The sequence below is a fragment of the Lycorma delicatula genome, chromosome 9, assembly GCF_047948215.1.
Source record: "Lycorma delicatula isolate Av1 chromosome 9, ASM4794821v1, whole genome shotgun sequence".
Taxonomy (NCBI): Eukaryota; Metazoa; Arthropoda; class Insecta; order Hemiptera; family Fulgoridae; genus Lycorma; species Lycorma delicatula.
The window spans coordinates 4492501-4507845 of NC_134463.1; the positions used below are offsets into that span (position 1 = coordinate 4492501).

Below are 15345 nucleotides of genomic sequence, written 5' to 3' on the forward strand. Positions count from 1 at the left end.
TTATAATCTCTGATTGTAAAAAAAATAACAATAAATAATAATTCAATAACAATAAAAAAAAATATACATACATATATATATATATATATATATATATATATATATATATATATATATATATATATGAAAAAATATCAGAAGTTATTAATGAAATAAAATTTTATTTACTTTTCATTAAAAAAAAAAACGTGTATATGTAATTTAATAGGCACACAAGCAAATGATGTGGTGTCCACATCAGATTTTTTAAATAATATTAATTTAAAAAAAAAAAAATAAATTTTTGTGTGTATGATTAATATATATAAACTCTGTATAAACCATAGAATACCATATAAACTCAAAGACTGTGTGTGTAGAAATATGAAATGAGCAATTTGTAGATATGAAAAATACCAACCTTAACCAGAATTCAAACACGGACCTCCAGATGAAATACTATCACTCTGCCACGAAGATCAGCAACCTTGTTCAGCATGTTCAAATATGTGTTAAAGCATAATCCATTAATGCCTTCTACATATTTTTTTTTACATAGTTTCATATATGTATTTATAATTTTTAAGGAATTTAACTATTTTTTTCTTTTTAATGATTAATTTTGTATTTTGTGACCTCCCATGGTTCCAACATGATTTTCTTTGATATTTCCAACCAAATGTTGGAGTAATTCTTTTTTTTTATGCCTGGAATCTCACATCTATCCGTTCATGATATAGTTATATAGTAATTTGAACATTTTTTTTATCTACTTACTATGTAATCATGTATATGATAATTATCATTTTAACTAATTTTCCTTTTTAAGACATGAAAGCTAGCTTTTCTTTTGGTTTCCATGAATCAACCAACAGACCCTTTATAAAAATAATATTTATTACATTCCAATAAAATAAGGAACTTTAAAATCTTATTTTTATTATCGTTGATAATTAATATTTTACAACATTATTTAATTAATACAATTTCTAAAACCCTAAATTAAGAAAAATAAGATATTAAATGAATACTGACTTGAGCATTGGATCAGTAGCAAGTTTCCTTCCAACTGTAGTAAATGGTACACCAAGAACTCTATCAATAATGTGAACAATACCATTTGTAGCAGCAATATCTGGTTGTATAACAGTTGCATTAACCCCACCACCTTCAACGGTTAGCGTTTTGTTATGACCACTTTGAACTATATTGAAGTATAGACTACGTTTTGGTGCAACTGTTGGTACCTGAAACACCTGATAATAAAAAAAAAAGAAAAAGGCAGGAATTGTTGAGGTAGAGGTAAGGTTAGAAAACAATGGGTTAAAAAACAAAGAAAAATTAGAATTGAACTGAAGAAAACATTTAATTATTTCATCACTCCTTAACTGGTCACATAGAATATGTATTATTAAATTTAATTAGTTTTTTTTTGGCAATTTTTAAAGAAATTATTGTTGGTTTCTTGCATTTTTAAACAATTACAAAATGTATTGCATATGTAGATTATGAACAATGATGAAGAGTATGTGATTACATATGATATGAAATGGATATGTACTCCTACAATAGATTCACTAAGTACATGATAGGATTTAGATAATTATTTTTAATGAATATTATGTATAGCTAAATTTGTAATTGATATTTTGATGCTATAAAGTTTTTACACTTAAATTAGAAATTACACTGGTCATTATGACTACTTTAGTTATTACAGTTATATTCATTACAAGATTGTTATTGTTGGGATCAAACTATTAACTCTTCTTGACTGTATCTAAAGATCTAAAACAAGGCCATATATATTTCTACATGAAAATGATAAGAAGCAAACAATTAACTAAATATTTAGGAGATTTTTGGAATCTTAAATGAACATTGTTATTTCAGGAATTACTAATACCGGTTTTAGAATACTTGATTAAACAGATCTTGCTACACAATTTTTCTTTGCTATTATGACTACCAGTTCTTGCAAGGTAAAGTAAAAAATCTTACTCAACCATAAGATACCAAATCTTCTAATGTCCTCTTGAATAACCCTAGTAAGAGCCTACTGTGCTAAGGAATATTTATGTTAAGTTAGGTCTTACTTTAATCATAGCAGATTTTTATTGTGATTAGATAAAAGGATTTTAGTAGTTTCTGTAATAGTTAGATTAGGTATCCTACAGATTTATAATGCAAAATAAGACAAAAATTAATACATTAATGAGAACTGACTATTCTATTAAAAAATCATGCTGTATTAAAAAAAATATATAAAACAAAAACTATACCTTCAGATCAATAATACTGTAATAAATACTACAAATACGTTATTAAACTACAAATACAATAAACAGTGACATATTTATTTGTGTAATATACCACAACAAAATAAACTACCAACAAATCAATAGCAAACTAACACAACTTTTTTAACACTAAAAAGGATTTAATTATTCATTTTTAGAATGTAGTAGGGAGGTTTAGGATCCAGCACCTGGGAAAAGTCTAAAAGAAACTTTAATGAAAGATATCATAAAAGCAGATATTGTGAAGGATTTAAATTAATTTCAAGAATCTTCTATTAATTTTTCTGATAAAGTTTAAAAAGATACCATAAACGTACTGCATACAATGAACAGTTAATTCTGGCTTTAAAACCATCCACCTCAGTGCAAATTCATATTAATTTGGGACACACTAATCTTAGACTATTATTTTATGAATTTACTATAATGTAAAACTCCATTAGAAATATATTCTGCTAAAAATTCTAACTGTTAATAAAGAATAAAAGATCTCAAATATAAATTCAGTTTCACTAAGTTTGAGTTACCTATTAATAAAGACATTTATTAATTTATTTCACATTCAGTAACTACAAGCTTATGCTAAATTGTAGCAACATACCCATATTATATATTTTTTTGTTAATTGAATTAATTGCATACCATGCAAAAAATGCCAAGTCTGACTGAGATTTGAATCCTGAATCTACTGAATAAAAGTTGAAATGCTACCACTTTCCCACAGAAGTTGGTTGAAATAGTCCTATCTAATAAAAAAAGTCTTCATCTAATGAAGACTATTTCTTTTTCTCATTGATAAAAGACTTAACGTCTATTATCATATATCATTCCAAATTTTTTTATAAAAACAAATATTTTTAAGTAAGGAAATAAATTTAATATTCTATAATTAGTAAATAAAAATATTACAATATAGTGTCAATTGTCAGCTTTGACAACTTGATACTACTCTGTATTGCAGTTGGTATATTCATCTTTGAATCAGCACACTATTACAGTTTAAGACTTTTCTCTTAGTAATGTAGAATTATTCAGATGCACTATAATCTTTTCCAGATATTTTGCTTAATTATTTACACTTGGATGGCAGCATTTAAGTTATTTTATTGCATCTTATGAATGGAAATCGGTTTTGTAATCTGTAGAAATTCCTGTAAATTCTCTACAGCACAGAAAATGGAATTTTGGTAATGTTTAAAAAATATCTTCTCTCGATCAATATTTATGTTTAAAATTGCACATATTATGTGGTCACAAAGCTGGCTTATGAGATTAAAAATTGTTTTTTTTTTTTTTAATATAATGTCCAAACAACCTTTATAAAAGTGTATCAATAAAATTTAAGAAAGAATAAGTCATATGACATTGTGTATGATATTTTTATGAATTCACACTAAGCATATGATTTTAAAGCCAGGCTTCATCTTTCATTTTATCTTATATTTAGATACAAAAACATATAGCAAAGAAAAAATCTGCCTTCTATTGTACAGCCTAAACAAATAAAATTACTACCACTAACTTATTTCTGTATTATAATTTTAAATTGGAAAATATACATCACACAATACGACAGTGTTACAATAGAAGGGAAACTCGGATGATGTGGGTATGCTGCTTTATGAAAATGAAGTTGAATAACAGCCTTTGATAACATGTTTTCATGAGGTGTATGAATTGGTAACATGAAGTGAGTTGATTTATGACCACTGATATAGTAATACCTAATTCAGAAGATAAATTTGTAAGATAATTAATAAAATAAAAAAAATTATGATTTAGAAGCCAGAAACATAAAAGGGGAGATGTATGGAAATAAGAAAGGAAAGAAAATGTAACAAGAATTAAAAAACTTGTAATACAAAAAAGGAAAATAAGTTAAAGAAATTCTAGATAAAAAATTAGATGAAAATGATTAGATAAGCATGTGCAAAAGTAACTCAAATTAAAAATCAGTACTGAGGAGATGATTTTAGGTAAACTCAAATATACAATATACAATGTAATTTACAAATACAGTAAAACCCAGTTTATTTAGATCTATTTTAAGTTGAAATTTTTAATTTGGAACAATTTTTTTATATTAAAAATGCGATATAACTTTTATAATTTATTTATTTGTCAATTCTTATTGGTATTCTAAGGTCTATTACATTAAGGCTAATTGACTACTATCGTCAATAAAAAATGCCAATAGCATGCAGTGAACTGCACTCAGCATTGCTAACTTTAGTAATCAACAGGAACCTATTCATTAAATGTGGTTTGGTCACTACCATTCTACCCTAGTTTACACCCTTCAATTTCCAGGATGATACTACCTGAGCCATTCAGGAATTGTGGAAAATAACTTCAGTATTTTATCCAAGACCCAAAAGCTTTAGGCTTTGATGTTACAGTTATTATATAATTATAAATGTACAATTATTAATTATATTATAAGTGCATATCTATTATGGATTATATTTTGAGAGAAGTTTTATGTTGTAACAAAATAATACTCGCTAGCTTTTCAGTATTTATACTCATATATTACTAAGTTTACATGCAGTTTCAATATTATGGTTCACTATGTGTTTCATCAAGCAGTACTAGAAGCTGAGGTATTCATAGTTTAATTACAAACTGTCTTCCAGAGTTTAAATTCAAAAATGAAAAAAATTCTGAATTTTTCTCAATAGAAAACTACAAATGGAGTAACTAAATAATTAGCTGAGTTTAGAAGCTGTATCATTTTTTAATAATTAAATAAATATTTTTGAGGAAAATTTTTGATAGTATAGATAATTTTAATGTTATATTCTTTGTCATCCAAAATCATTCCTTCCACAAAATTGAATTGGAGGGAATAGAAAAGTTTTGTTCCTATCTCTTTTAAATTAGTTTATTTTTTAACTTTATTTTTATGTTTTTTGTTTATTTTTTGGAGTATTTTTACTTTTTGACTTCTGCATGTCTATTTCATAATTTCTTATCTTGGGATGTTTATTTTGCTTCTGCTTGTTGCCACACAGGAGCTATTTTCTTTGCTTTTCTTTCTTTACTGCTTGATATCAGTGTTTAGTTTGTATTTAGTTTTTTTTTTCATTTGTTAATCTATTTTTTTTTTCAGAAGACGTGAAGTAATATTTGTTTTTAAACATTTTTACTAGAAATTATCTTCCATTATGATCTGGAGTATGTACAGGTCTTGTGATTCTATGTTTTTAATTAATTTACACAAGTTTTTAGTTTTAGCAAATTTTTCTGGTATAACTTAATTAATATTGAATTGTTCAGATTAGATTCTTCATCTCAACATTTTTTAGTGATGTTTACTCAATTTTTTACAACACAATTAAAAAACTTTACATTTAAAAATTTTCTTTTAACATTTTTTTTATATAACTAATTTAAATTTATTTAATTTGTAAAACATATTCTTGTGATTTGCTGTCATTTCATGTTCAGTTTCCTGCTTCTCTTTTGTATATAACATCTCTACTTAAAATATTTATTTTTCTAAATTACTGACATAAATTTATTTTTTATTTTAAAATACTCATTTAGTAAGTTTAAAAAATGCAGAATCTATCATATGCCAGAGATCCAAACCATGTCTTGCTGCCTTTGTTTTATGAAAGGCTATACCTTGCAAGAAGATTTCAACAGATGAAGTTAAAAATCCATAAATGAACATGATGGCTGCATGATTATTATCAAGATAGTGATGGTACATCTTATAAGATGAATCTGTACAGGTTTATTAAAATTGTTCAATATACTCAGTTAGTGGAAAATAAACCTGTTCCAAAAATCCAACTAATGGCCTTAACAAATCTGTGATTAGAAACAGAATCTCCAAATTCAAAAGTGCAGATGGAATTACAAAAAATATTTACAATAAAAAATTCCTTTCCAAAAATTTAAAAATCAGGCACTACAATACAGTTATAACATCACGATGTCTTTATGCCTGTCAATACCTAAATTTAAATGTAAAAATGGAAGAGTTAAAAAAATAGAAAGAAGAATAATTCAGAAAATTCTAGACACAATTATAAAAACAGCAATTATAGACTAAGACAAAATGAAGAACTTTGCTAAGACACTGAAAATTTAATAACAAAAATGAAAAATGAAGATTATTCATTTTTCATTTTGTGCCCATTTTTTGGGCACTTTTAGAATGGCCAGTTATCATATTACAAAACAAATATTTAATTATATTTATAAAAGGAAAACTGAAATTAATTAGATGAAAGAGGTGAAAATTGATCTGAAAAACAAAAAAAAACCTCTCAGAAAATGAAATATCAAAGTTTATAAAGAGAAAATTGAATCAATACAGGATTTTCAAGAAAAAGATAACGGTGTTCAAGATTGGTTGAAAGAAAGAACAACAAGCTAAAAGAGTGAGAGAATATTGGACAAAGAGAAAGCTGCAAAGAAGGTGAAGATTGGAAAAAAAATTATATAAAGCCCAATACAATATAGAAAGATTTCTTCATGGCTTGTGTAAACACAGCATAGTTCAGTCAACATTACTTGTAAATGCACTAATTAAAGACTTAAATTATACTACATCATATGATCTCTCTTTCCAAGCAAAAAAGGAAGGAGGTTCTCAATTCAAGTCAGTTTTGTATTACCTTTACTTTTCATGAAATGTACAGCCTTTGATAATTTTCTTTTTTATATGTAATTAAATTCCTCTGGTGGTCTCATTATAAGATTTCTCCAGGTGGCATACATGAACAAGTTTTTATTAGTAAACTAAATTTGTTAACATAGACTTTTAATGATATTTTAAATTTTTTTATCATCATAATTGTTTGGTATTGGATTACTATAGCATTAATCAATTATAATAAATAGCCGGATGACAATATGAAGATCAAGGTATTTTCATGTGAAAATTCAAGAAAATTAATTAGGAAACTTACTGTAAAAAATTATTCATTACCAAGCATTTCAAGAGAGCTTTTCAACTCATTTATTTCTTTTATACAACAATATCTACACACTTATCCTTGCTCAGTTATAGCTACGTATAGCTCTTTTTTTATAATAAGAAATAAGTATTGTAATTTGTAAAAATGTCAAGCCTGACCTGAATAAAAAAATAGTATTTTAACAATTCATTTTTAATTTTGAGTTTTTAAAAGGGTGTCAAATTTAGGGTTTGTATTTTAGGGTTTGGTGAAGTTCTACATTTTGTGTTGTAGTTTTTTGTTTTTTATTTGGTCTCATCTTCTAAAAGTTGAAATTTATAGAATAATTGAAAAAGAATAATTTTTTACTTTTAAAAGATGGTTTTATAATTTTTTTAAGAGACTTTTATTTATTAATTTTTATGTTACAAACATATATAAATTAATAAAATGTATTCCTATTCTAACATTTTTAGAAATCCAAAATAAAACATTACTCTGATAAACTGGGTTTTTACAGTAAATATAGCTTTCCAAATGAGTTCAGTACATAAAAACATGATCTGACTTTTTAATATATTCTTATAGCAAAAACAAAATTAAGATTATAAACATATTATTTTACACAGAAAAACTTTAACATCGTTACAGATGTCAGAAGTAAAAAAAAAAACTTTTTTATATTTGAAATCAATACAAATTAAAAAAATTAATTAAAATCGTGCAACCAGTTAAGGAAAATTTGTTAAAAACACTAACATAGTAATTTGCTGTACAATATGAACATAACTAAAACTGAATAAAAATAATGATTTTAAACTTATTTTTAGTTTAGCTCACATCTGGTAATATGAGGGCTGTCCAGAAAGTAACTTACGTTTTGAAATAAAAAACCAACCAAATTAAAAAAGAAATTTTATTATATACATTTGAAAGGGGCAATCTTGAACTATTTTTCAACATAGTCGCCATTTAAATTGAGGTACTTATCTGAAATCTGCCGCCTTAGAATTTTGGCACCCTTCTTGCGCAAACCAAGCTTCCTCAATATAATTTCATGCAGTAAACTTTGTGAAATTTGGGGGAAATGAAGTGAGAGTTCCGTAATCATAATGTGGTGATTTTCATTGTCAGTTCATCAGTCACAAGGCTAGGCCAACCACTGTGGCCCTTATCATGAACATTGGTGCAGTCATTTTTAAACTGAATGCACCACTGCCTCACTCCACCTTCACTCATTATTCCATTTCTGTACTCCTCACAAAGTTACCAATGAATTTCAATTGGTTTCAGGTTTTTTGCCAGTAAAAAGCTAACCACTGAACGCACCTCACAACTCATGGGATTTTCTATTGAAGTGCACATTTCAATAATTCTCAACAAACAAAGTAGAAAAATCACAGTTCACATGTTACGACAGCTTGATGTGTACTGAGTGCAGAAATGTTTTGACACCAAGATGGTGGCTCTACTCCCACCCATCTCCACACTAGGCACAAACGTAAGTTACTTTCTGGACCGCCCTCATATAAGTTTTAATTATTAATTTGTACTAGGATGTTATCATGTCTTAATTTGTTAAATAATGGAAAAGAGTTAAGAACAAGAGTTTTCACCTTTTAAAAACAGAATAAAAAAAATATGTTTTATAGTAATGTAAATAACTGCTTATTTAGTAAAGTATTTGAAGGCTAAAAGCATCTGTACGTAATAAAATTCAGCAAAACTACTACATCAATATCAAATAAACTACCACACAAACACAAATTATAATAAAACAGCATAAATACACACGTAGCACACAACTAACTTCCATACATACATGCACATGCATACACAAAAAAATTAAAGTAGTCTCTTGTTACTCGTACACTGTAATTTATTTAGCAGAAATTCATTTTGGTTAACAGAAATGTATGATCAAAGAGGATATATGCTGTGAATAACCTAAAAGTTTTGTCTCTTCTAAATTTTTGTATCTCCTACATTAAATATAATTTAAAAATGAGAAGGGAATTACGTTATAATTAATTCAACACCTAAATTTATTTTTTTAAATGTAATCTTTCATTAAAACAGAACAATAAAAAATGAACATTGTAATGTTTTTTTAATACATTCAAATAACTTTGAATTTAAAAATTATGTTAATGATACAATGAACCAGATTGCACAAAAAAACGTGATTTATGTTGTGATCCTTTCTTTTCACATCTTAACAGACTTGAACATACTGTTCGCTCGAATATATGTCGACCCTGATTATAAACTGAAACACCTATTTTTTAATCTAATTTTCAGGAAAAAGTTGGTAAAAATCTTTTTTTCCACCAAATAAAAATTTATCACCAATAAAAAATTAATTTCAAAATTTATTATGTATAATTACATAATACTATACATACATTTTATTATACTAATATTTTATAATATTATACATAATTAATATAATATATAATTATTAGTTGAAGAAAAAATTAAGATAAATGAAAAAAAGGTATGGTTTCATGTTAATGAAAAAAATCTAAAACTGGTTATGTAGACTCATTTAATCATCCCTTTTCTTTAAAAGTTTAAAAATGTATGTCTATATTTTTAATTTAGCTATATTCTAATTTAAAACATCAATATCTTTATGAAAATAAGCAATTCATAATTAGGTATGAATAATTATAATTCATAATTATTTATTCTATAAATAATAATAGTTAATAATTCTATGGGTAAACATAAACTGTAATAAGTCCCCCATCACAAATATAAAAATGAAAATAAACTAACAAACGACTTTAAAGTCTGACCAAACCAAGTATAAGTAGGCCCTGCACATAGGTTGACCCCCCATTTTATGGGAGAAAAAGGAAGGAAAAAACCTCAACCTATATCTGGGCAAATAAAGATACAAGAACAAAAAACAACAATGTAGTAAATGACACAATTCAAATCACACACACTTTTCAAACACACTTTTAAAACATGTGTATCTAAATAAATAGAACTGCTGGTAAAATCAGCTGATACCATTCAGAAAATATTAGCATCAGCTACTAGAGGATTGTTGCTAGATTACTGAAAATATTTTGAAGTAATTCTAAACAAAAAGTTATACTGTACAACTTGATTTAACATGCTGTTACGAATGTTTAAAATTCAATTCAATATTATCACCAACCACCATGAACTAAACAAAGCAAATTTTACTATGTAATTTTTAAAATTATAAATTAAAAATATAGGTGTAATGTCTAGGATTGGATTTCAACTTTTCTCCAATTAACAATATCAGATCGAGCCTCCATAAGGTGTGCCTGGATATATCCAGAACAAATAGGAGAAATTTGTCTGGTGAACTAAATCCAAACAAACTTCAGAACTTCATCTGTCATCTAGTCATATCCCACTATATCACCTCACTAGAACACATCTAGAGTTGTAACTCGGACTTAGTTCCACCATAAGTGACCCTCTTACAGTCAACCATGAAAGGTTTTTTAAGGAATAATTCACTGCTGAACCAAGCAAAAAGAGAGTTCACAGAAGGCAGCACTACATACAGTAGGCTGCCACTTAGAAGATAACATGAAATTGGAAGCATTGGAATACTCTGACACCACACACAAGAACAAGAACAATACAAAATCCAAAATCAAACAGAATCAAATCCACACACAATATAAACTCATTCATGCAAACTGGTAAACTAAAAGGGTGTTTCCAGGAGAATTCTGGATTCTACACTAAAGAAGAATGGCAACTAGATCATGTCTTTATGGACAAACACCACCACAAAAAGATCTATAATGTAAAAGTCCTCCAAGGAGTAGACAAAAGTTCAGATTAGTACATAGTCAAAATTAAAATTAAATTCACTCCCCAAAGGAATAAGAATGAAAATTACCAAAAAGCAGCCAAAAAAATAACAATCATGGATTAACTTGAAGACCTAGTCAACAACCTTAAACAAATCACAGAAAAATTGGCGCCCAATAAAACCCCATAAAAAGCATCAATGGTGGAATAGTAAATGTGGTGAAACAATGGAAAAGAGACAGCAAGCATGGCTATTACACCAATCTCAAAAATCAGAAAAATCCTTCCAAAATCCAGTAAAACAAAGAAAAGAAACCACCAGAATACTGGATGACAGACCTCATCTACCTGTTACACAAAAATGAAGATAAAACAGACCCTAACAACTACAGGGGAGTCTCACTCCTAGACATAACAAAATTCTTTTAAGAATCATCCTCAACAAGATCGGTTTACAACTCCAGAAAGAACTACGAGACCAGGGAGATTTCAGACCCTGGAGGAGCTGTCCAGACCAGAGCAAACTCTTGGAACCATTTGAGATCAAAACAGGACTGCACCAAGGCGATGGACTCTCACCATTACTATTCAACTGCGCTTTGTAAATGGTACTGAGGGAATGGCTCAAAAAATGCCCCCAAAAATCAAAACAGGCCACAAAGTCAAAACAGACTACCTTGGTTTCACTGACGACTTGACTCTGCTAGCAAACAACATCGATGAAGCTAAAGCACAGATATTAGAACTTTAAAACATTGCAAACAAATATGACCTCAAAATATTATTCAAAAAGACAGAAATTATGCCCCAAAAACCAACAAAATTAAAAGAAGTAAACATAAGTGGTAATAAAGTCAAATACCTTTTTTTACTATTTGCAAAAACTTACAAATAGTAACATTTAAACACCTTGGAGAAATAATAACAACTTAGATGAAAAAAACCTAAATCCAAACAAGAACAAACAAACTAACTAAAGTACAAGAATTAACCTGGTACACATACAGTAATATCCATAAATGAAAGAATAAGATGCCACAACACAATTATAAAACTGAAAGCCACATATTCAGCAGAAGCACTCATCCACCTGAACAAATAATCAAGAACCTGCATCAACAAAAAGTACCAGAAAGACAGGCAGTGATGGATCATTACAAACAAAGTTATGGTCAAAGAGTTAGAGAAGATCACTGATACCATGCATAAAAGGAGACTAGGATTCTTTGACACATCATGAGGATGCAAGATTCGAGACTTCTAAAACAGCTGGTACAGTACAATCTCAACTCAAAAACACCACGAGAGGATGCAGATGGATCAGAAAAATAATAGTGTAATGGATGAAACAGAAAAATAAGATAGGATTTGAAAGAAATTGGCTTTACTCCCAAAGACATCACAGAGAAGATAAAATTAAACGAAAAAAGTTGACAACACAGTTGTAGGACTTTCCTGTTACGTGGCTTACACTCACATATACACACAACTTAATTTAAAATATTTATAATTTTATTTAAATATAATATTTCTTGTTTATTTAATTCAATAATTCTAATTAAAGCACACGCGCATACCATATTTTATTTGCGCTTGTGTGGCGGTACTAGTGGCCACTTTAAATACTTTTTACAGTTTAAATATTATTCATTTATTTAATTCTACTGGTCAACTGTGACATCACAACATAGCAGACAACTACAGCAGCTGTATGTCAGTGCTACACTAGCACTCCTTGTGGTTAGAGGGGGTACTAATGACACAGAATATACACTTAGCCATTAGTTTATTTAGAGCATGTTTTGGATTGGGAGTGCGATTTTGCAAAATTTTTTTTTTGTTGAATATATTATATTCTAATTTTAACCAATGTGCCTAAGAAAAATATGACCTTAATTAGTATCTTGAGATTTCACCTTAATTAGGTGAAATCTCAAGATACTGAGGGTGAACTTGCTCTTCAGCCTCACCCCACTAACTTTTAAGTTGAAAATTTAATGGCATCAATGCCCCATATATAGAAGTAATCTGACCAGGTTTGGTCAAAATCAGTTGAGTAGTTATGGAGATATAAGGTGATTTAGGGTGTGACACTAAACAGACACACTCATGTACATATAAACATCCAGACAATTTCCATTCGGCTTTTTCGTTTTTTGCATTTCTTAGATGTCAAAACATAAAGATCTAGTGAAAACCACATATGCCCAAATTGGATCAATAACAATACTTTCCCTTCTAAAGCTATAGCTCTGCTGTAGTACTAGGTGGGAAAATAAAAATAAAGGTCAGAAAGATTTATAAGAAAGAAACTCACAAAGAAACACTCACAAGAAAAAGAAACTCACAAGGGCACGGAGATAGGAACATATGAAAAAGAACTGGGAGGACCGCAAGGTTCAAACAGTCCCTTTGAAGAGATCTGGATAATGGAATGACTAAAGTGATCCTATATAGTCAAAAAAGATAAAAAGAAAGAAAAATACAATAATAAAAAATTGATCTTACCTGTTTTTCATTACTGGTAGTAATTGTTTCCAAAGTAAGTTTTCGTTCGACCAAATGCATATCAAGAATTTCTTGCATTTTTTTACGATCTCTTATTAAATTATTTAAATTTGAATCTTCCCAAGCTGCATTTGAAGGTGCAAATAATGTAAGATCTCTCATTCTTGTAATTCTATCCATGAAATCACCTTCAGTATCTCTAATTACTTCATAAAATTTATACAAAGGACCATCTTCACTGTCCTGAAAAACAAATATTGATAATTAAAAATTATGAACATTTATCATATAAATAAATATTTATATTTTTAACTCAGACGTTTGATAATATTTGATATATAAATATGTTAACAGTAATATAAATCTGGAAATACAGGTATGAGTAATAAATAAAATACTTATCATTCTAAATTATTTCACCCTACCGCTTTTAATTTTAATGGTACAGTGTAGTATCATTTAAAGTAAAGTTTTGAATGCAGAGTTTCTTACTGGTATTATTATTATTTTTCATCAAAGATGAAACAGCAAAAGTGTTTGATTTCTATAAGAGTTACTGCTATAGTAACTTTAGTTTCTTTGCTACAATAAATTATTAAAAGTTATAACTGAGAATTTTTGTTTATTGTTAATACAAATGTAAATCTTACTTTTTATATTACACAATTTTGAATTAATTGATAAAGGGTCACCATTTTGACACAGTTGGAAACCCAGCTTGAATCAAAGGTGCTCAACATACTTAAAGAACAAGACTACAGTGGATTCAAATAGTGGGAGAAGTACATTACTGCACCAAAGACTATTATAAAAGGGTAGACAAATCTAAATCAGCTAGGTTCTTAATAGGCTTAGTATCAAAATTTTTAAATGTTGCTTTGTATATTTTGATGGTACTGCAAGTACCTGAATTAAGGCTCAGCACCTATACAATCGGTACTTGTTTTCATTGTTCACCATTATTTATCCATTGTTATTCAATGTTATCAGATAAAATAGTCATTTTTAAGTTAGTAATTCAATTTTCAGTGATTAAATAAAATTTTTGATGGATTATTATTTTTATAATTAATTAGGAAACTGGCTGAAGAACGTGTTATGGTCAGTGCTAGAATTCTAGGTTCTTTTCACTGGAAGAACCTACCCATTTACTTTTAAATCAGAAAGTTCTAATATAAAATTTATGTGAATGCCAGAGTTGAAAATAAACCAACATTAGTAATAAAAGTATTAAAAAAGATGTTATTATTTTTTTGTTATTTAAATAATCTACAACATTATAAGAAAAAGATTTAATTTAAAAAAAAATAATTTTGGAAAGTTATGGTAAAAACTTACAAATATACTAAAGAAATAAATACTTATTCCTTTATTTTATCTTGACAAACCATTCACCTGTGTAGTTTTTATTAAAAACCCCAATTCAATATATTATATAATTAAAGTCACTTTAACTACTGTACTTTTAACTGATCTTAAATTTTTAAATAGTTGTAATCGATCAGTTTATCCTACATATTATGCATCTATTAACATAAAATTACACTTCAGTATTTATTCATTAGGTGCTTTATTATGTCTATAAAAAAAAAACCGCTCCATATTTCCTCTGCACATAAATTCTAGCTAATTACGAAATATAAACTAATTCAGCCACTCCACAAATACAGAAATAAACAACATTCTTCCCTTACTTTTCTCTTTCCATCAAAGTGCTTTCAAAACTAAGCCCATCTTCAGTAATTTAAAAAAAAATTACTGAACAAATATCTGTTCTAAAAATTTTAACTTATGAAAAATGTAAATGTGAAAAGAGAAAAAAAAATTAAAAAACC

General features: G+C 27.7%; 1 protein-coding gene across 1 annotated transcript in view; it reads right to left on the reverse strand.

Annotated features, from left to right (window-relative positions):
* Nucleotides 1–15345, reverse strand: part of Fas1 (fasciclin 1 Fas1 domain-containing) — a gene marked incomplete at its 5' end in the record, with an annotated part of 86108 nt that overhangs the window by 23854 nt on the left and 46909 nt on the right. The window contains 2 exons of the mRNA XM_075375609.1: nt 1015–1235; nt 13511–13753. Of these exons, the coding sequence (XP_075231724.1) occupies nt 1015–1235; nt 13511–13753 (464 nt within the window). The remainder of the gene's footprint in view (nt 1–1014; nt 1236–13510; nt 13754–15345) is intronic.